The sequence below is a fragment of the Sparus aurata genome, chromosome 17 (assembly GCF_900880675.1).
Source record: "Sparus aurata chromosome 17, fSpaAur1.1, whole genome shotgun sequence".
NCBI classification, from domain to species: Eukaryota; Metazoa; Chordata; class Actinopteri; order Spariformes; family Sparidae; genus Sparus; species Sparus aurata.
Genome location: NC_044203.1, coordinates 4,787,428 through 4,810,895, shown reverse-complemented (window position 1 = coordinate 4,810,895; position 23,468 = coordinate 4,787,428). Strand labels below are relative to the sequence as shown.

At 40.5% G+C, this 23,468-nt stretch overlaps 1 protein-coding gene and 1 long non-coding RNA gene across 7 annotated transcripts in view; one reads left to right on the top strand and one right to left on the bottom strand.

The window, feature by feature from the left end:
• Positions 1-22,080, bottom strand: part of LOC115567474 (uncharacterized) — a 51,284-nt gene extending 29,204 nt beyond the window's left edge. For 2 of the 6 annotated variants that reach the window (XM_030394124.1, XM_030394125.1), the window contains exons 1-3: positions 19,864-20,085; positions 16,679-16,863; positions 6,507-6,676 (exon numbers count right to left, since the gene is read on the bottom strand). In XM_030394124.1, coding sequence (XP_030249984.1) covers positions 6,507-6,676; positions 16,679-16,838 — 330 coding nt within the window. In that variant the 5' untranslated portion in view covers positions 16,839-16,863; positions 19,864-20,085. Of the gene's footprint in view, positions 1-6,506; positions 6,677-13,318; positions 14,858-16,004; positions 16,095-16,238; positions 16,867-19,863; positions 20,086-21,823 lie in introns of those variants that run through there. The other 4 variants (XM_030394123.1, XM_030394122.1, XM_030394126.1 and 1 more) reach the window with 4 other exon arrangements.
• LOC115567489 (uncharacterized) lies at positions 9,303-12,301 on the top strand. Its single transcript, XR_003981205.1, has 3 exons — positions 9,303-9,719; positions 9,805-9,855; positions 11,952-12,301. It is a non-coding gene; the product is annotated as an uncharacterized LOC115567489 (long non-coding RNA).
• Positions 22,081-23,468: the final 1,388 nt, after the last annotated feature.

Here is a 23,468-nt window from a genome sequence, read left to right as displayed (position 1 = left end):
TAATGAAACATCTAGAGTGATTCCACACTAACATTAAGCTATAACCAAAATAAAGCAAACTGAGGATGAGAGCGGAGAAAAAACTAAGCAGCAAAAACTTTCTCCCGTTCTGCAATGCTTGAACCTCGAGAACTGAGGAGACTGTGGCACTTTCAACAGTGGATTCTCCATCTTTTAGAGAAATTGTGAGCAAGATCCCCATCCACAGGCTAGCAATGACAAGGTAAGTTATCATTGCCTCAACAGGTTAGTGCTACTAGGCCAGGGGTTCTCAACCTTTTGCAGTTGAGCTTGCCAAGATATGCATCCCTGGCTGCTTAAGACAGATACACTGCTACATGTATGGAGTCCATGTTCATATGAATAAACACTGTTATGAGGTTACAGAAATTGTAATTAAGACTGTTTATTCATACGAACATGGACTCCATACATAAAGCAGTTTGTCTGTCTTAAACAGCCAGGGATGCATATCTTGGCAAGTTCAAAACCAGCTCTGCCGAATACTGCATCCCCCTCATGCTGCGAGCGGCATGCAGATCCCGGCATGCAGGCACTTCTCAGCATAACACCGTCAGGTCGCAGAGAGGAGCAGCGGAGTCCAGGAGGAAACATCTCCACATACGGTTCTCTTACTGATTTTATTTCTCCTTGTTATAAGCAAACTATCAAATCTGATCTCAATTTTGTGAAAGAAACAGAGTTATAATGTCAAGCACTTTCAAGCACCTAAACTAAAATCCAAGCACTTTTCAGACCTTGAAAACACAACATTGAAATTCAAGCACTTTCACGGATTTCAAGCACCCGTACGAACCCTGATAGCATTTTGTAAGCAAACAGGAGGTGGACACTTTTGGCCATGCATAAGCTAAGAGGGAGTTTTTATGTTTTTTCTGCCACTGCACAAAAAACTAATGAAGCATAAAAATCATTGATATTGCTTATTATTGCTACACATTAAGCTGCAATGATGGTTAAAGAATAATTCAGGTAGCATGTATTATTTTGTAAAATCATGCTGATTTAATGCTATTCTCCCTTATAAATCATCAGAATTATGTTATCTAATAGGCATTTAAAGGGTTAAAATTCAGAATTTGAATGAAATTTTAGTTTTCATGACCAGGACTGATGCAAATTTAAAAAACTGGGGGAAAAAAGTGGAATTATTTTTATATATGTATTAGTTTTATAGCATTTTAGAAATGTAAACATGAGGTGGACACTTTTGGCCACGAACAAGCTAAGAGGGAGTTTTTATGTTTTTCTGTTACTGCACAAAAAACTAATGAAGCATAAAAATCATTCATACTGCTTATTATTGACACACATTAAGCTGCAATGATGGTTAAACAATAATTCAGGTAGCATGTATTATTTTGTAAAAACATGCTGATTTAATGCTATTCTCCCTTACAAATCATCAGCATTATGTTATCTAATAGGCATTTAAAGGGTTAAAATTCAGAATTTGAATGAAATTTTAGTTTTCATGACAAGGACTGATGCAAATTTAAAAAACTGGTAAAAAAAAAAGTGGAATTTTTTAAATATATATATTAGTTTTATAGCATTTTGGAAATGTAAACAAGAGGTGGACACTTTTGGCCACGAACAAGCTGAGAGGGAGTTTTATCTACTGTGCCTTCCCTGCACAAAAATAACAATGCATAATAATCAATGTTGTTGTTAATCAGTTACATATCTCAGACTGTGTTATTGATAATACAAGAAAAACCGGTAGCACTGAGAAGATGGGCAGTGATCATTTTTGTGGTAGTTTTCCAACAAGCGCATTGTGCAAACAAATTGGCATTTGAGGGGTTAGAAAATCAAAAATGAATTAATTTTTTGTACTTATGACAAGAACTGATATTAATTAAACATTTTATGCAGTAAAAGCAGCAAAAAAACATACAAAATCCCAAAAATTACAGACTCAATCTGTTGGTGGCCATTTTTGGCCACAAACAAGCTGAGAGGATAGTAAAAACGAACAAGGCCAGAGGGTTAATATTGAACAGTAAAACTAAAAAGTTGCACTTGCTTTCATTATATGATATGTGTGCTTATACAAGCTGATAGCCACAAGTTAACTGCATTGAATTATTTCAATAGTTATTTAATCAAAATTAATTAAAAATTATTATGTATTTGATTAAAATGGTAATAATTTATTTTGTATATTGCAATAGGTGTTTTTGTTTTCAAGAATGTAATAATTACACTGGCTTACAGCACATATGCACACATCACTGGGGCTAATTTATATATTACCTGCAGCTCCCTGGTGGCTTATGTCGACATCATAATTGCACACTGTGCAAAATGCATGATGAGGAACTTTAGAGGGTCGCAAGCATGGCCACTGTTCTTGATATTTATTCAAAAACTTCTGGGGGACATGGACCTAGTGTCCGACCGATTTTTTGGCCCGATAACGATAGCCGATATTAGAGGGGGTGCAATCACCGATAGCCGATATGCAACCGATATAGTGAGTTTTTGAGCTGGAATGAAAACAGGCCTTGGATTGTGAATAGATTTTGCACCGATATGATTATGCAATAGTACAGTCACAGTGACAGTAGTACAGACAGATGCTTTCTTAAACCAATCTCTTTATTCAAGACTTTTAACATTTAACAGACTTTTTTTAAATGACATTTAACATTTGAACTTGTTCAGTCAAGCTTAGAAAAAGTGCAGATTGGCACACAAACAAAAATGAAATAAATAATGTAGCAGAACTTTCAATAAATAAATAAAAATAAATAAACAGATCGGCTGACTGGTCAGGTGGTCGGGAGGTTTCGTGGTGTAGAGTGGGGGAGGGACTTCACTGAAATGTGAGCTGAGCCAGAGTCTCTGGCTGAGCTCAGCGCGCCCCACTGGACAAAATAAATCAGTACACCAGCGTGTGCTTTTGTCATTGTCACACTTTTTTTTCTATCGGCGCAACATTTCACCGATACGATAGAACCCCCGATAGAAATTGGCCCGTTCTATCGGGCCCCGATATATCGATGGCCGATAATCGGTCAGTCACTACATGGACACTCTTCTTTTTGGCAGGTCTGCTGCCCTGTCCCTCCTTCTCTTCGTCTCCCTCATCTGCCATGGCAGTGGTTGCAAAACTTGCTGCAAAAGATTTGTTGGCTACATGTTTAAACTGTATAAATAATCACATCCCTCCTTATATACAGGCCTACTCTATCTGCAATGGATATATACTACTCACAATAAGTTAGGGATATCGTTATTTACATGAGTGCTTTTCCTATTTGGTCTGAATTTTAATGAAATAAGTAAAAGTTCCCTTTGATATTACTAATAATGAATGAGAAGAAACACCATTTTCATTAGTTGAATAATTATTACCCCAAAAATTTAGACAACAACAAGGATAGCCCCAAATAACAAAAACTGACAATGTCAGTAGCGGGTGTTTCCACCATTTGCCGCAATGACAGCTTGACAGCGACGACTCATGCTCCTCACTAGCCTCATGATGTTGTTCTGATACAATGCATTCCACTCCTCCACAAGTGCTACACGCAGTTCTGCCAGGTCACGTGGGGGTGGGGTACAATCATCCAGTCTCTGCTTCAGCTGGTCCCAGACGTGCGCTTTGGGGTTCAGGTCAGGGGACATTGCTGGCCATACCATATGAGGCACTCCGACTTCCTGAAGTCGAGCTGTGACAAATCTGGCACGATGTGGTGGAGCATTATCATCCATGAACAGAAAGTTGGGGGTGTGCTGGCGGAATTAGGGGATGATGATGGGTTCTATGATGTCTCTGAGGTAAGAACGTGCAGTGACTGAGCCATCTACAATAACCAAATCTGTTTTGCGCTGACTGGTGATGCTTGCCCAGACTGTTGCACCTCCTCCACCAGAGGGAACCCTGGGGACCATGTTGACCTCGGTGTATCGCTCACCTCGCCTTCTCCAGCAACGCTGACGACCATCATTTCTGTGCAAGGTGACCCGACACTCATCAGTGAACAGGACGGTAGACCACTGCTGCATTGTCCAGGTCACATGGTCTTGTGCCCACTGCAAACGTTCAAGGCGGTGTCTTGGTGTCAGTGGAGTCACCTGCAACGGTCGTCTGGCATTCAAGCCAAAGCGGTGGAGTCGGTTTCGAATGGTTTGTCTGGGAACCCTAGTACCCCTCACATCTCGTAACTGGGCCTGCAGCTGTGTGGCAGTTGCATAACGATGTCTGAGTGCATAGGTCCTTAGGTACTGGTCATCGTTGCGGTCTGTCACTCGTGGGGCTCCACTCCTGGGTCTGTAACGAACTCTGCCAGTAGTTCTGTGTCTTGATGCAAGTCTGCTGATGACACTTTGAGACACACCAAGTTCACGAGCAACATCTGACTGCCTGCCACCGACCCGAAGGCGCGCTATGGCCAGGTGGCGCTGCTCGTCCGTTAAGTGACGTTGTGTGTTAATGGCTGTTTGAATGATGAACTTGGAATGACTTACTGACAATACCAGCTTTTTATACCCACAGAATGTTGAAATTGATGCCACATTGAAAATGGTTGTCTTTTAGTTTTTTGGTATTGGCCCCAATATGTAAGGCACACTGTACACTAGGGCTGCACGATTCTGGAAAAAATGTGAATCACGATTTGTTTTGCTTAGAATTGAGATCACGATTCTCTGGCACGATTTTTTCACAAAATGTTTATTGCACTGAGTAAAAAAACATTGTAGTATGGCAGAGGCATATGCCTCTGCCATACTACAATGTTTTTTTTTGTTTTGTTCAAGTTCTATCATTGGATGAGAAATGATTTTTACAAAAGAAAAAAAAAAAAAATGTGTCTCCAAGATGAGAGGGAATCCTTTTATCCCTCATGTTGTACAGTGTTTATTGGGGCCGTATCTTTGGCTAGGTGATATGTGATAGCTGCTGTGATCGGCTTTCTAAAACGGAGGCGTAATATTCATCGAGTAAACATGTGACGTGACATGAAGCCCGAAGTTGGGCTGGGAACAGTTGACAACAAATTTGTCTTCAAAATATGAGCTTTACATTGCACCCCATTGTAGTTTAGAACTGGGTTCTTAGCGGGGGGCTTTTACTTAGAAAGTAGCGACCGTTTCTAGCTTGCGCTACAACAACAAGCTAACACAACGAAACAGCTAGCATCTCCCGGATCTCAGCGGCTGTCCAGTTGCTCATCTAGCAAGCGAGGTGGAAATAAGTGTACCCTCTGAGGCGGCAAATCGGCGGACCTAAACAGACTCTCAATTTGCCGCCCTCTGTCTAAAACCGTGGACCTAGCTGCCCAAAAGATGGGCAGATTGGCGGCTTGCTGCCCCGTCTAAAAACAGTCTCTCACTCACTCCTTCCAAACACTCAACTGCAGGCGGGCTTCCTCCGCTGAATCCCGTGTTGTAAAGATGCTTTACCACAGGTTGAGGGAGGAGGCAGCGGCAGTGCTGCGTTTGGGGGCGCTTCGAAAAATCCGGGAGGAAAATTGGAGCATTTGTTTGTGATTCAGCTCGAGATATAAAATGCTTCAGAATCACTATGTGTAGAAATAAGATGACGTGTATGTGTGAATCGAGATCGCGATTTTTTAACGATTTTTTGTGCAGCCCTACTGTACACAGTGAGACCATTACATGGAAAACACAAAATGAGGTGTGTCTATCACCCCAATACAATTGCCTCCCTATCCCAAAACTCTCTGAAGTGAAACAAACACCGTATGTATGAAATCCACTGAGTCTCTCACAATATCCCTAACTTATTGTGAGTAGTGTATATAAAGGCTAAAATACACACACACACACACACACACACACACACACACACACAGATGCACCGCTGCCTCTTCTTTCTCTTTTTTCTTTGACGATGCATTGGGGTCATTAGGGGAACATGATTGATAGATTTTGCTAGGAAAAAACACCTTGCAAATTTTATTTTTTTTATTTTTTTTCACTTAGACTTCGGCTCGAATGTTTCCACAGTGAAGGTAACGTTATGTGTAATGGTTCACATTTACCAAAATCTGGCAGGTCCGCTGACACACACACAGAGTTTATCTTTTTAAGCTGCAACTGCAGCGCCTGGGGAACAGAGGACGGAGAGGGGGACGGAGAGGGAGGCAGAGGGCAGGAGGAGGCAGGGAGGAGGGGGGCGGGGATGTTACGCTATAGGTTCGGTAGACTCGTTATTCTCCGCTTTTCCACAATGATTGGCTGAAACTGCTTCACCACGCTGCTGCATCATGTTGTCAGACATGAGTACCGCACGTGCACATTTGCCACAGAACTCACATGCCCGCAGCTTTTTGCGTAGTTTAGAGGGGCGAGTCGTACCAGCGTATTTAGATGTCAAATTGCGTACTTGTTACGCAAAATGCGTACAGGTTGGCAGGTCTGCTTTAAGTGTGATAATTATGGATGGGTTATTATTTTTCTGGTCATTTTATATCGGTTTTGATGTGTAAAATTGACTAATGATTTCTTACCTTTGCAAGAACTCCAATGTTGCTCCTTGGGCTGCTGGGGTAAGAGATGTTCAGGCAGTAGTAGGAAGTAAACAGCAACACAACAGCATCACTGAAGCCGGTGATTTGGCTGCTCACAATGGTCTGGTCCACATATAACATGAAGTGTGCTGCTGCCAAAGGAGAACTTCCTGTTGTACATATACAAAAGAGAGGGGATTAGTAACTTTCAGTAACAAGCTGAGCCCAAAGACCATAAACTACAGCAATTATTAATTTTACTTATATAATTGTACTTTACAAACTGAAACCGAACTGTATATAAAAAATCTCATCATCCATCACCCAACTGGTTATGTATGCATTGTAGCCCTTTTTAGAAGTAGTTTGGATTTTTTGACCTATGGTGGTATGAGATATTGTTAGTAATATCAATGTACAAACATTGCGGATGGAGACATCCGAAGGGAGACAGTAGCTAGTCAGACAGAAATTATCAGCATATTAATCACATTGATCAAATTAACATTATAACCAGCTTACATTTATTCAAACACATTTGCAATTAATAAATAGTCTGAATTCCATGATATTAAACTGAGAAAAGCTACAACCACCAATGGCATCAAACCAGAAGTTCAATCAGACAACAGTCCAGCCCACAAGTTCACATCTTTAACTGGCCATACAGTAAAGAGAGATCCTGCATAGATGCGTTCAAATGAAGTATTTGCATTTATTGTTATCACAGCTTTGATTGCTATCACAAGGTATTATTGTTCACCACCAGAGCAGCAGCAAATGACCCTAGGCACATTTAATCCACAACACTCCACTCAAAAGACAATTTTCACCAAATATCATTTCATTCTACTCTGACCTCTTTTTGCCATGAACTATTTCAATTGTTGAATAGCGTTATGATTCAGAGGGACTGAAAGTACATTTAAGCATTGGTAATACACTAAATACATACTGCATTTTGTTGTCCATGATTAAAACTGTTTTATGAGTTTTCTGTTGTGTTTTAAAATAGTTGCTGCTGTCTGACAAGCTGCTAGGTCACTGAAATATCTATATGAGTGTATCCTGAGCTAATGTACATACATTCATTTGCCACCAGTCAATAACCCATGCCATCATGTCAGTGCACAGACCAATAGATAATATATAATTTTTACATTAGAAATTAAATGTTTACATTGGAACTATAGCCCATTAGCCACTGTTCAGATTTTTCAAAATAAAACAAATATCTTTACATGTCTTTGTTTCCCCCCAAAAACATGCTAGTTGCTGACTGCAGAACCATATATGTATCAAAGCCTGATATTTCTATATAGCTATCAAAGATGTTTGTCTCATTGCAGTCTATATACAACCCCGTGGGTGTAGTGGGGTAGTTGCTGGGTGAAATTATGTTGCAGTTTATTATTGTGCTCTGTTACCAGCTTTCCTGTTTGTTCTGTGTTAGACTGTACCACTCCTGAATGCTAATGCTAATTTATGTAGAGAAGTAAGCTGCATACTTGTCATATCCAAGTTAAACTTTAGACCATCAGAGACGCTGGGATGGACTCAATACATTTAGTATTTACAGCCATTGCATGTTCATAATTTTGGCCCAACCAGGACACCTGCATTCAAGATTAAAATAGGTTAACAGCGTTCTGTCCAATACATGCATGTAGAAGAGAAAGTCTCGTCTGGCTGGGTTAGGAGACTGTCACAGGCTGTATTTGAGGACTGGTGGTTGCTTGGAGGACTACCCAACACATCTCTTTGGCCTTAATAAAAGACACACATTACTGGAGTTATGTTTTGTATTATATTTTGCCACAGTGACATCATGTAGCTTTTTTTTGGAGATGATAATACGATCCTGGAAAATCATATACTTATAGTATAGATATCAGTGTTTCCCCTATAATTTTTTTCAGGCCCGGTGGTACCCACCGAAAAAACCCTAAACAGACGAGACGCGAAATACAGCAATAACAAACATTTACATTAAAAATCATTGTAGGCCTATATTGCTGAATGATATCACTTAAATGAAATCATTAGGCTTAATCTAACCTTTAATCAAAGTTGCATGGGCCTGAAAGGCTGCAGCGTGGTGGTCTGAACCCATATGAGCATCAAGCACATCTTTTCTGTACATTGCAGAAGGGATCTCAATGAAAACTTTCTGGGATGGTCCTCTTTTAACGGGCTGCTTATGCCGACAGCATAAGCGACAAAACATCCCTACACATAATTGAGATTCTATCAGTTATAAATATTTTTTTTAACAAACACATACGTTTTTTTATTCATTTTATTATAACAGAGTTACATACTTTTGATAATGCCTGGGAAAACTAGCCTATTATCTGTGTTATTTTCATCATTATTGCTTAACAAAAAAAAAAAAAGAGAGAGAGAAGCTCCTCAATCAGAACAAAAATATAAGCTAAACAACAAATTGTAAACTCACAATTCGCCTTATTCACCTCGAACGTTCTAAGGAGCTTGAGGGGTACGCCTACCACTTCCGGTAATTCTCAAGTCGCTATTTCTTATCGGCAATGGCGCCACACTGTTGTGTTCCCGGGTGTACGTCTTCACACAGAAAAAAATCAAATAGAGGACAAACCTTCCACCGTTTCCCAGTGGAAAAGAGACTACGTCGGGAGTGGATTAAAAACATCAGAAGGGACCCTGGTTGTAATTTTAAGGTAAGTTTTCAGATAGTTGGTGCTCAGAGTCAGTCTCCATAACTAGCTTGTATCGCTAACCAGGCTAGCTAGAACTAGCAGAGTCAGGTTCTTTACATTTACCGCCTAGTCCAAAATTAGTAGTATGTTAATTAAATCTACCACCACATATTCACTCGTATATAAGTGTATTCTGAGTGAACTTGTATGTATTAGTTTCTAGTCACTAGCTAGCAGCTAGTTATCTGATTTTACATCACTAGGCAACACCAGTGTACACGTCAGTGTCCCTAGTGCTAGCTAGAAAGAGGATGCTCAGGAGTCACATCGAGTCTGATCAATACAATGATTCTTGTTTTTTTTCTTTATTGGTGCAGATAAAAACACACACAAAGGTATGCTCAGAGCATTTCCTACCAGACTGTCTCGTTAAAACCAAGAATGGCCTCACCAAGCTGAAAGAAGGTGCTCTCCCCACTGTCTTTGCCTGGAGCTCGGTCAGACCAGAGAGGAGAGTTGTTGTTAGAACTGCAAGGTAGTGTTTAGATGAGTGAATCTACCAGTTTGTAGTGCATTTATTAACAGTGTAATGACATTATTTCTCCACTGATTAATTCCAGTAATGTTTCCACGGACCCTGTTGATGGTGATGGTGTCGTGAATGTGTTGAGGTATGTAAAGGTGTATTTGGTTACATGATATTGAGCAACACATGTATGTGCTTACAACACTGTCTCTGAGCCCATTGTTATGCTGCTGTTGATGAATGAAACGTGAATTATTTTACAAACATTCAAATGCTATTTCATATGTTTTGCAGTATACCGTAAAATACCAAATAATAGCCAGGGCATGTATTTGTTTCAGTCACTTAAAGCCCCTGTACGGAGTTTTTAACTGGATATGCAAAAGTCTCTGGTTTCTGCTGATGTGTCTCTGTTACCTACAACAGCAAATGAGCCCATCAGCGTGAAGATACGCTATTTCTAAGTAGTCTAATTCTATACCTCTGAAAGGCCTTGGTCGGGTCGGACCACTGACGAAACGATTTACGGCAGTCAGACCGGAACTGACAACATTCAGGATACGGCATAGCTGTTTTGTTGCTACGCTAGCCAGTGCTAACCGAGCTAAAACTTTTGTCATGGCTGATAATGAGACGAAGAAAAGAAAAAGAATTCGAACCGAAGACCAACGAAAGGCCAAGAGGGAATCCGATCGAGCTAGGGCTAAAACACGGATAAACATTGGCGATTCCTTCCAGAGATGGAGAGAGTTGCGGGGCTTGAAGGGAGGGTCGGATCCAGAATTCGCCCGATTCCTCCTAGACAGGTTTGTAAATTTTATTTCATTTATGAAATGTAATGCGGGACGTAGTTTACAGCAATACATGAATTTATGTTGTTACAACAAAGCTGGCTAACGTTACCACTAGATTAGCTCTAGATACTACACTCGTGAAAACGACAACAAACGTCTTAGATCACGCATCCATTTCAGCTGTGTGTATGCTTCAGCCCAGCCGACCTGCAACGATGCATCGGTAATATCCTCTGTCATTATAAATGATTCAGTTTCTTACTTAGAACAAAACATCCATCACAATCACTGTGACTTTGCTGTAACGCTAGCTCTGTAGCACCGTGGGTAATATATATAGCTGGGAAATTGCAGCGCAACAGCAGCATTACTTTGTTTCACCGGCGGCATATTATATTAAGTAGAAATACAAATAGACACATTACCTTGTCCATATGCACGCTGCAGATAGCTGCTAAAAAAAAAAAAAAAAAAAAAAGTTTTCAAAGCAAGTCCCATCGTCTTTCCGACGTTTCCAAAACAAATCTACACGCGCCGGCCAGACAAACGTCTTCACGACAGTGGGCGCTAGAGCTCATGGGAAATTCAGTCTTCATTCCGGCAAAACACTACCGCTTTCGTCCAGCGGGGCCGCCAAAATCAACACTAAATGAAAAGTCTGTACAGGGGCTTTAACAGACCAGGCGTTAAATTGGGACCAGGCGTTTATTTGGGACAGGCGATTAATTCCTTCCTCTCAAAAATCCGGGATGAAAATGTCACAAATTTCCCCAGCTTCTCTGTGAATTCTCCGGCATCCTGCTGGGCAATAGTTGTCTTGTGCAGGTGAAGTTGTTGCGGTGGAGGAAATGATTCAGCCAACCAGCACTCACAGGTAACTCCTCATCTCTGCTGTCACTCATGGTGGCGGACATTTGTTTCGCCCTGATCATTTTGTGGGACACTCTCTCGTGGCGTGCCTGTTTGCTGTAACTCATCCCCGCAAGTTTATCTCAGGCTCCTCACTAGCCTTCTCTCCACCACCAGCCTGGTATTGTTGCTGTCCTCCTCGGACAGACGCTGAAGCTCAGTTTTATCTCTCACTCTCTTGGGGCTGACAGAGAAACGTCTAGCAGCAGCTGATGTGATATTGACTGACGGAAAGCAGCATGATACGTGAAAAAGGCGAAAAAGAAAAACGTGCAGTGTCAGTGAACACGTCTTCTTCCTTGATTTAGAAAAAATAAATAAATCAGACCCAGCATTTATTTGGAACCGGCTGTTATTTATCAAAATATACACCTGCACCCGGCGTGTAAAGGGGACCCTGCGGTTAATTGAAACCCGGCTATTATTTGGTAATTCACGGTAGGTGACATTAAAATCCATGTTTTAATCCACATATCCATGTATCCTTGTAAAGACCTAATGTGTCTATCAATGTACTCTTATACTCTTATATTTCCAGTGAAGAGACGCCCCCTCCACACCCAGACCACGAATATGCTGTACTGCCTCCCTCACTTGAAGATCAACTTTACGAAGCTCGAAAGACCATCTGTGAGCAAGGAGTGTTGATAAAAGAGCTTCAACAAAAACAGTTTGTGGTGCAAAATTTGAAGGGTGATGATAAACTGATATCATTTTATACAGGGTTCCCAGATTATGCCACATTTAAAGCTGTGTTTCTGGCCCTGCAACCTACTGCAGAAAATATGGTGGGATGGAGTCAGGCTCAGCGACTCAAACAGGCAAATTTAGAGGTAATTCGGCAAGGCTTTAGTGCCTCTAAATTGTCCACTATGGACCAGTTTTTTCTTTTTCTCTGCAGGTTGAGGCAGGGGTTTCCTGAGCAGGACCTTGCTACCCGTTTCCACATTTCTCAGTCAACAGTTAGTAGGATCTGTGTGACGTGGGTCAACTTTCTGTACTACATGTTGGGAACACTTCCAATTTGGCCTACAAGAAAAACCGTGGATGAGCTTATGCCAGAGTGTTTTAAATGCACGTTCCCAGGTACTAGGGTGATACTGGATTGTACAGAAATTCACGTTCAGAAGCCCAGTTCCAAGGTCCTCAACTCAGTGACTTATTCACACTACAAAGGCAACACCACATTCAAGGGTCTGATTGGCATTGCACCCTCAGGTGAAATCACTTTTGTCAGTGACCTGTATACAGGTTCCATATCTGACAAAGAGATTACCAAACAATCAGGTATACTTTCTTTGCTTGAAGAAGGAGATATGGTCATGGCTGACAAAGGCTTTCTCATCAAGGACCTTCTCTCTGAAATACAGGTCTCCCTTGTAATCCCTCCTTTTTTAGGTCCAAGTGGGCATTTCACTGCAGACGAAGTTCGAAAAACTCAAGCAATAGCGAGACTGCGAATCCATGTAGAGCGTGCCATTAGGCGGATTAAAGAGTACCATATATCTGATAAAGTGTTACCCATGACACTTGTGGGCTCCATTAACCAACTGTGGGCCGTTTGTGCCCTTTTAACAAATTTTCAAGGTCCTGTCTTTTGAAATGTGGTAATGCTATGTAAATATATACAGCTGTAATGTTGATATCCACAAATGATATCAAACCTTGTTAAATAAGTGCTTATCTTTGATGAATGTGTACAAAACCTTTACCATTAGGTTCTATAATTTTTTTATCGTGACGAATCTGTACAAAATCTTAACCATTATTGTTTAATTTTAGGAATCTATACAATATGTGTTTGTGTCTATATGTTTATGTACAAGCTACTGAATATCCTTCAGAATGAATGAAATGTCCATTCATCTGAAGTAAAGAATAAAGTACAATTTTATTACACATGGATGATATCCTTCATAACTTTATGACTTAGTATACAGGAACCACAACTGGTCAGAACATAAGATAACAGGTCATTCAAAAACATTGAAAGGCACACTGGTCTAGGTTTGTAAAGGTAACTTTGTACATGGCTATTGGCTAGGAGGAATACAGTCAAATGGCCTGCTTGTAATACTGTAAGTATGGAAAAGGAACCAGAACAGTTCAGAACATTAGAAAAAATTACATTAGGAACAAACAATTAAAAAACATTAACAAAAGAGAACTATATACATAAACAGATTATCAATGATGCATTACATGTTCTTGTTACACACAGCAGGCAGAAAGAAGGTGAAAAAGAATGTGTCCAATTTACATTTCATGTTCTCCCACCTCTTTGGTTCAAAGTGCACCCGCTCCAAGTGATGGTCATCTTTGCATTTCACAAAAAAGTCACACCACTTCAACCCAGTGATGCCCATCTGCCCCATCACTTGAAAGTAGTACTCATGTGTGGTCTTGAGGCTAAGGCTACCATCATTGTTGCAGTGCAAGTACTTGCAATCCCTCACACTGTCTTTGTTGGGGCACTTGATCTCGAGGACACCATGCGTTGGTGAGGCACTGGGGTCAATCACCTTTCGATCAGGTGATGCACCTAGGTGTGGGGCGTGGTGGTTGATGACAAAACCACAGGGGAAGATCTCAAAACCGGTGAGGTCTTGATAGTCGGCCGCAGCAACAGGCTCCAGCTCCAGGCCTCGCTTCATCGCCTTTGTCTGCACTGTCTTTTTTTTCAGGTTGTCAGCTTAAAACGTTGAAGTCTGCCACCCTTGAACAAATCCTCTTGAAGGAAGAGGAGGTGAGACGGTTGGTCCGGACTTTATGCCAGGTCTTACTGTGGCTCTGTTCCCTAGTGTCTATTTCCAGCTGTATTGCAACAGCCTGAGTGACCGTCAGGCCACTATAGAAGCAGGCCTCAGTGTCATCCAGAACTGTGCTGAATGAGCATGGCTGTGATGGTAGAGGAAACGGAGGATAATCACCAGCCCTGGTAGACTGTGCTGTGTGGTAGGTAAGCACAGATCCCTTTGGAAGGTCTCCGAAGTTGGTGGAGACAGGAGCAGCGGGCTGCTTTCTGTTCTGCTCCAGCAGCTTGAACATCTGGCTCTTGCTCTGTATTGCACTCAGGTTTTGGTGTAAGCTTTCTGCAAAGGCATTTGATGGAAGCGGCAGTGACACAGGGCAGTACAGATTCGACATCACACCTTCAGAAGCGCGTTGCCTCTTTGGCGGGGGTGCGTTGGCCGCTAGTGGTTTCAACTTTGAAACACTCACAGAGCTCACCGTTCTTGGACTGACACCCAGGGCCCTTGATGGAATGTGCCAGGCTTGAGGCAATGACGTTTTGCTAGTCGCTGGGGGGACAGACGTGTAGCCCATCTTGACAAAATGAGCCAGGGTATAGAGCAGCCCGATGAGGTGGTTGCACTGTCCCAAGCCAGCTTTGCAGTTGCACTGGGTCTCCCTTATGTATGGCTGCTCAAGTGACAGCTCCACCTGAAAAGATAATCAAACTTTACACACTTGACACTTCAGAGTTGCTATTAAAGTGTAAGTTTGGTGTAAACTGACCCATAGCCCTGTTGTATAAGCTCACCACATGCAGCCCATAGGGAAAAGAATGAGATAATTTGGAACAACATACCCATTGGGGCATGGAGCAGTTAGCAATTAGCACTGCTCCATGCCCCAATGGGTATGCTATTAGCTGCCTGTCCATGACTTGGCCTATGTTGTTCCAAATTGTCTCATTCTTTTTCCTATGGGCTGCATGTGGTGAGCTTATACAACAGGGCTATGGGTCAATTTACACCAAACTTACACTATAACAAATACACAACATATGTATTAAATAAATATACATACACTGAGTGTGCAATGAATTAGGTCCATCTGGCTTTTCAATGTTCTGCCATGAAAATCTTATTGGTTGTTTACAATGATATTTGCAGACATAACTTCAAATATACCTAATATCTTGGACACTCATTGTACAAAAAAGTCAGGGTTGTGGAATAGCTCACAGTATGGATTTTAGACATAGTTACTTGTGTTATTTTAAGTTATGACATTCTATTGTATTATGTCAAGCCAATTTTAAACAGACACGTGATTTGTAAACCTAAAGCTAAATAGATTTTGAAAAACCTTCCTCAACCCTGGATACACTGCTCCAAGAACTGAGCAACTCTCATCTTAAAAAAATGTTACTTACCTTACCTTATCACTTACCTGATACTATCATTACACTATCCTTAACCACAAACATGCACCTAGCCCTGTCTTGCTAATTTCAAACATAATATTTTGGAGGATATCAATGAGGAATGTGATATCACATAAATTACAGGCAACACAGGTTTATTTTGTTCTTCTACAGGTTTAAAGTTGTTGTGTCATACATTCACAGTGTTGACTTTAAGACTGTGCAGAAGAAACAAATAAACCTAAGTTAAATCTGAAGGCAAAATGAACCTATTTAGTATACAGGTAACATGTTCATGAGATAAAATAAACATATTATTTTCAGTCAGACAGGATAGGTACATTGTTGATATGAACTCATAATAAACATTTAGCAAGCTGGTTTAGCTGTGACACTGCTCTGCGAACTGAGCCGTTTGTCCACTTAGCACTATGATACCTGTATGTTGTAAGGTGCCTGATTTTTCCGCATAGAGGGAAAAGATCTAGCCCTCACGAATATCCGTGAAGGACTCCTACCAACTGTCGACTAAAGACATGTTAAGTGTTTTAAAATTGCAACATAGCGAACAGTATTTCAACAACTCCACATCACTGCTAAGCTAACTATCCTAGCATAACAAGTTAGCAGGAAAGTCTGTAGCCCCTGCTACAGTTTAAACGTTTGCTTTACCTTCCACGTCGTGGATATATCCTTCAACCCAGTTACTGTATCCCTTTAGTAACACAGCCCGGGGGATGTTGCCGTCCATATTGGCCCACTGCTCCACATTTTGGATGGTTAGTTCAGGTAGACCAGTCAGATTTGTTGTCCACAGAATTTCCATTGCTGCTGTCGTACCGAATGTATCGGAGTGCGACTTCCGGGTTTGTGTACCCCTCAACGGCGTTCGAGTTTTCAAAATGGCCGCCAGGTGAATAAGACGAATGGGGAGTGTGGTACAACCAAGGGCTGTAGTTATGGTTATTAAGCCGAAGCCGGTTATTCAGAGTCTCCTCGGCCTGGCGGCCCACCAGGCCTGTACAATGGTAGGGGAAACACTGGATGTCTTAATATGCATATTTTCTTACGATGAAAGTTGCATTATGTGACTGAGTACTTAAAACACTTACTTGTGGTTCTGAAATGTGAAAGCTGTCTCCTCACTTCCACAGGCTTTAGGACATGAAGAAGGTCACTCTCTTGTATGTAGTTCAAGTCCTCCAGGTCAAGTTCACTTAGTTTTGGAAGAGTGGATGTAATGAACGAGGCAAGATCACTTCCTCCATCCATGACTATACAGGCTCACACAAATTATCTGCTGAGAAAAGGGAAAAAGTATTCTGTTAATGCATGGGACTCCTGAATGAAGATATCTGCTTAAATCCAAGGAAATATGCAGAGATGGACAGAGTACTCGACCCCAGTACTTGAGTAAGAGTACAAATACTACTGGTCAAAATTTACTCCGTTACATGTAAAAGTAGCTCAGTCGACATGTTACTTGAGTAAGAGTAAAAAAGTACTTGCTTTTAAAGGTACTTAAGTATCCAAAAGTACATGCTTTTAAATTTACTTTAAGTAAAAGTAAGAGTAAGAGTAAATTTCTTATTTTTCACATCAATGAATTACTATAATTTTTTCTAAATGAATTTAAGGACCTTTTAACTCTTGTTTCTGAGAATTAACTCTTTGAAACCACCTGCACTGATGTGCTTGCTTTTAGAACCACAATGTTATATAAAGCCTGCAGAAACACCTATAAAAACAAATACAATGAATGGGATCACAGGAGGACAGCACAGTGATGTTGATAGGTTTTCAATGTAGTGAGTCCCCGGGACACACAGGTGGTGAGTTGAGTGTGTCCCTGGGAAATTCAATGGGTCCCGACTCCCCAGTTAAAAAAATGTATTTCTTTTTTTATATTATTCTCTTTCTTAAATTTTATTGAGTGTTAAACTCCTTTGATGGTGGTATGATATGGTTATAATAAACGGATATATTCATGTATGTTCAAAATGTATCTGAAATTAAACAAATAAAATTCCAAATCTGAAAAGTTTATTGCAAAACAACTGTCACAGTGGCATGACACATGACAGGGTGATGATAAATGACACTTAAATATTAAATCTGTGTCTATAATAACCACACCCTGACAAGTAAATGTGACATCTGTCTTGATTTGTTTAATTATAATATTTATAACAGAAGCCTACTGAAACTGTACTTTTTCTTTTTTACCATTAAATGTTATTTTATACATTATCATATTTTATAATGTTCTGTCATGGACTATGTCACTTCACTGCTAACAGAAAAGAGAGCTGCTCACTGCCAGTTGCAGCTTCTTATCTTGATCTGCAGTCTCTGTTAATTTTTTGTCATGATTGTTATTATTAGTACTTAGATTATCAAAAATCACAGTTACATGTCAGGATGTGGTTATTATATACAGATTAAATATTTAACTGTCATATGTCATCACAGTAACAGCGTTACATACATCAGCAGCTGTAAACCCATAAAAACATTATAAAACACATCATGTGGTTTGGTGTCGACCTGTATACTGAACGTATCAGGAATAATCAATGTTTATAATCATCAGAGAACGTTACAGACATTGTTTTTGGTTGCTCTCCGTTTCCAGAGAATTCACAGAGAAGCTGGAGAAGTTTGTGACATTTTCAACCCGGATTTTTGTGAGGAGGGAATTAAATGCCTGTCCCAAATAAACGCCTGGTCTGTTAAGTGGTTGAGACAAATAAACGCCCGGCTATTATTTGGTATTTTACGGCAGATCCCGCCTCATCAGCACGAGCTGAACAATAAATCTAACCCAGCAGGAGAGGCGGGACTTAGGGCAGAACAGCCAATCATCAGCCGGTCAGTCCCAAAGCCGGTGACATGTTTGAAGCAGCAACAGGAGAGGGAGGGGGAAATGAGGCAGCTGCAGCGAGAGCAGACTAAGCGGCCGCAGTAAGGCGTTTGTGCAAAACTGCAGAAAAACTGCAGAAAAAGTGTGGGTGTTGAACCCTCTCACCGGGAAAAGTGTGGGTGTTAAAATACACACATCCCCCACGGGTGCGACGCCTCTGGTTGAAAGGAAATCAGCGGTGACGTGCTAGTTGTTTTGGTAGCGGCTAAATTAGGATGTCGCGATACTTTGTACAGGGGATCACGTTTGCGCCGAGTAGATGCACAGAGGGTTGACACAGCGCTTGTCCGGTCTGCTAACAACAAGGTTTCTTTGCCAGTTACTGTGATTAAACACGAGTTGTTTTATGTTCACAATGTATCGTTTTTCATGGGAAAAATGAGGTGCGTCCCCGGGACGCATGGATAGTGAGTTTAGTGCGTCCTTTCAGATTTTAATGCGTCAGGGACGCAGGACGCGTACCTAGCAACATCACTGCAGCAGATGTTGCAGATGCAGATGTTTATTAACAATCATTAAAACTGTAACCAAATGAACATGCACCGTCCAACTAACTCTATCATTTAGCTAAGTTGGGAACTGGAACCCCCTCAAAGGCCAATGTTGTCCCCAGACCACTGGTTGAGAATCACTGCTTTACAAAAAACTACATCTGATGCAGCCATTGTCGCGGTTTTGTGTTGACAAACGCAGTCGAGAGCACGGTTACTTTGGTGGTATCCTTATGGGGAGGGATGACGTATATCCGCTTTTACGTAGATCCCAGTGGAGAGCGTGCACTGTGATAGGTTTCCTTCTTTGACAAACACAGCTTGTGTCCAATAGTATTTTAGAAAAAAAAGAAAAAAAAAGAGCAGACCTGAAAGTAACGACTACTTTTCAGTCTTCCTAGAAATTAACTCGAGTAAAAGTAAAAATATGTGTCTTGGAAATGTATTCAAGTAAGAGTAATAAGTACCAAAGAAATCTAATACTCAAGTAAAGTACAAATCCTCTGGATATGTACTTAAGTACAGTACGCAAGTAAATTTACTCCGTTACTGTCCACCACTGGAAATATGTGTACTGAACACTAACACTGTGTGTGTGTGTGTGTGTGTGTGTGTGTGTGTGTGTGTGTGTGTGTGTGTGTGTGTGGCCAAATGGGTAGAGCTAACGTTATGCTAGTGAGCGACTCTCCACTCACATTCCACAACATGAGGAGAGAGTTAGCTTGATAGCTTAATAGTTAGCTGACACTTCAGTTAACTATATGCAATATTACAGGTCATACAGATATAGTGCCTTTGCCAAGAAGGAGTAAAGTCTAGTGATAAAGCAATTACCAAGCTAATGCTAACTTTAACGTTACCAAGTTTGAATTTGGTCACTTGCCTTGCAGATGGTCCCGCGCTGTGAGCAGTTGTTTTCCGAACAATTGTAAAATGTTCCTGCGCGTCCACGGCGTCCTCCACTGAATTTTACATCTGTTGTTTGATATTTAATACAAGTCGTCATACGCTCTCCCAAACCTCTACAGTCCCACACCCCTGCTCGTCAGTGTCGGACCGTTAGCTTCTTTCAGTCCACCGGGCTTTCTCTCGATAGCTCGTCCCCCTGCAGTGCGCGCTCTGTGCAGCTGGTCCAAAACTCAGATACAAATTCTGATTGGCTGCAGAATGGTTCCTGATTTAACCCTTTCAATTCGTTCATGCTGTTGATAAAATAATTTAAGACCTTGCAATTCAAGTAATTATTTCTCACATGATAAAGGCTATATGTGGCTGGAATCCTTTTTTTTTTTTAGCACAGATACACTCCTATTTGCTCTAAATGCTAGAACAGTAATATAATGCATTCATGCTGTACCACACAGAGAATGGTTATTTTGAAAGTAGTACCAATAGCTAGGTGAGGGAAAAATACACAAAGATTATCTAAAAAGCCTCTGTTACATCTAGTTTTATCCTGAGGTCTTTTATAAATTTTCTTTCCTAGCGACAGATAGTGATATGTTTATGCCACTACAACAGCACTCACTTTGACTGATGCATCCATGCACATCATAAACTGCATTTCATATCATAACAGGCCTACGTCCCTAAAAAAAAAATCTGTTCTCGGTAATTTATAAGGTGATGTACAAATTTGTATTGCCAATTTGTGAACTGGTTGGAATGTAACTTAAAAAGACCTTCACTAACATTCTCACTTACTTATATCTGTAGACTGATTTCTATGCAAGGGCGTAACCATGGTATAGATATTGGGGGGGTCCAAATGAGAGCCCTTCCCCCGAATTTTGTTTTTAAAGTACATTTCCCACAATTCTATGATATTTTATATATGAAAATTCGCACATTTAGAAGTTTTGAGGACAACACTGACCATTTGAATTCACATGTAAAGGAATATTCTGTGAAATTGCATGGATTCCTACAGAATCAATATAAAGTTTCTCTTTAAATTCCCATTAAGTGAAAATCACTGTTTTTATCTCAAAGGTTTTGCTCTATATCTCACCTATATGCCAGTATCAGGCCCAATGTTACTAGTTTTATTTACTGCTGACATGTAGGCCTAGGTCAAAACTAATGTTATCATGCTGTTTAAGTTCTCATTCAGATTTCTCACCTGATCATCTGTATCTCCAGAGCATGTCCCTGCCTGGCCACTGCTTTCACCTGCCTCTCCCTGTGTCTCTGTGCTGCCTACACTGTGACCAGATACTAATATTTTACCAGAAGAACAATGGCTGACCTTGATGATCATTTTAATTTAATACATTGATTTTTCTGCTTGTGTTACTAGTTTATTTGCTTTAGCTAAATAGTAAGTGCATAAATAACAGTGTATAATGTACAGTAGTGTAGCCCCTTTCACACATGCACTGCTATTCTGAACTGATCTGGACATTACCTGGAGGAGCTGTATGTGTAACAAATGAGAGCAGTAACAGGGATGAGTTTATGTAGGAGATTTTCTCCATTGAAAATAAGGTTTTAAGCTCCAACAAACAGCTTTAAATTACGTACATTAACACCTACATGGCATTAATGCAAGAATATGAATGTACTCCTGTCACATAACTCCACTTACATGACAATTTGACTTGAAAAAGAAGTCAATCTTCTGCTGCCTCTTCCTTTTTGGCATTCATAATCATGCTGAATGATATCAAAATCAGTGGATGTTTCTAGAAAACTATGTCAGTTACCATTAACTTTGCCTGGCTTACCTGGCTTGGCCTAATCCATCTGGCTTGCTTAATATTAGCAAACATGCCACGAAGCAAGACAAAGTTATTTACAGACAAAATTCTACATTATTAACTAGTTAAACAACAGTTTCATACCTCCACTCTGTTCGCTGTCTGCAGCAGCGAGTGACAGCAGCTCCGCTAGCATGTTATTGTTTACTTTCCCGGGCGGCCGGGACTAGTGGGTTTGATCAAATGGCTGTGATTGGCTTGATGGTTGTCAATCACTGTAACTTGACCAATGGGTTTTTCATGTATGGGGGAGCGACTCAGCTACTGAGGTGCGCTCCATTTCAGTATGCTATTACACCGTGAGGGCGAACAGTTAACTACTTTAGGATGGGCGCAACCAAGTTTACAATTGGGAGAGGGGGGTTCACACAATTGTGTTTTCCTTAAAAACGGAAATAAATTGAAAATAAATAAGAAATAACGAAACAGATCGTTTGACAGGGTTTATAAAAGAGTGCATATTTAACATATTTTTTCTGTATATTGGGGGGGACAGATTGCCATTTTCTCAATATTGGGGGGGACACGACCCCCCCAAAGAATGCGTGGTTACGCCCATGTTTCTATGTAAAGTACTTGAGATAGTTTTGCTATCCACAGGGTGTGACCTTTATGCGACACACCTGTTTAGTTAAGTTTTGGCTTCCTTTTTGTAGATAATGTTTAGTTTAAATGATTTTGGTCAGTGCTAGGCTAAAAGTGATGCCAAAGAGGCAATCGGTGCAGAGCAGAGCATACTGTAAATTCTTAACATTTGAATGAAGCTTTCTGGCCGTAACAGCCTGTCTGAAGAATGTTATAATGTAATTTTGTACGTGTTTAGGTCAATGTTTTTGTCAGTGTTTCACTTTCTTCGATGTTAAAATCCATGTACATATACTGACCAATATAAATTTTATGTTCTCACATAAGTATTCATGCGAGAACACGTTTAACCCTTGGTGTTAGTGTTGTAAGCACTTCTGACAAACTCTAAAATCAAAGATTTTCAAAAGATGGCAAACGAGTAGGCTTTGGGATCAGTGAAACACCTACCATCTTTCAACATTATGTTAGCCAAGGCCAATCTATAGTGTGATTTGATGAGGTTTGGAGATGTCTTGTAATGTGCCTGAAAGCATATAACAACACAATGACTTGATCTCTTTCCTGAAATCATAACAGCTAGTCAGGATAACCCACAGACCCAACTGTGAATGATTATGTTGAGAGTTATTTTGATTTTCAGCAACTAACAAACAAGTGAAGGGACATGGTGCTCATGGACAAGATAGATAGATAGATAGATAGATAGATAGATAGATAGATAGATAGATAGATAGATAGATAGATAGATAGATAGATAGATAGATAGATAGAATTACTTTAATGATCCCAGACTGGGAAATTATTTTGTTACAGCAGCAGTAGTGGGTCCGAAAATAAAACACTTTGTACATAACATAAATAGAATCCAATATATACATAGTGTATATATACAGTGCACAGTGTGCTATAAACGATAAACAATAATAATATATACAACAAAACAAAATATGCAAATATACTATAACAATAATAATATATACAACAAAACAGTAGCGAGATCAGAGTTCTCTCTGTCAGGCAGAGGTGAGAAAGTTATTGTATAAAGTGATGGCTTGTGGCAGGAAAGATTTCCTGTATCTATTGCTACGACAGCGAAGCTGAAGCAGCCTTTCGGAGAAGGTGCTCCGCTGTCTGACCAGTG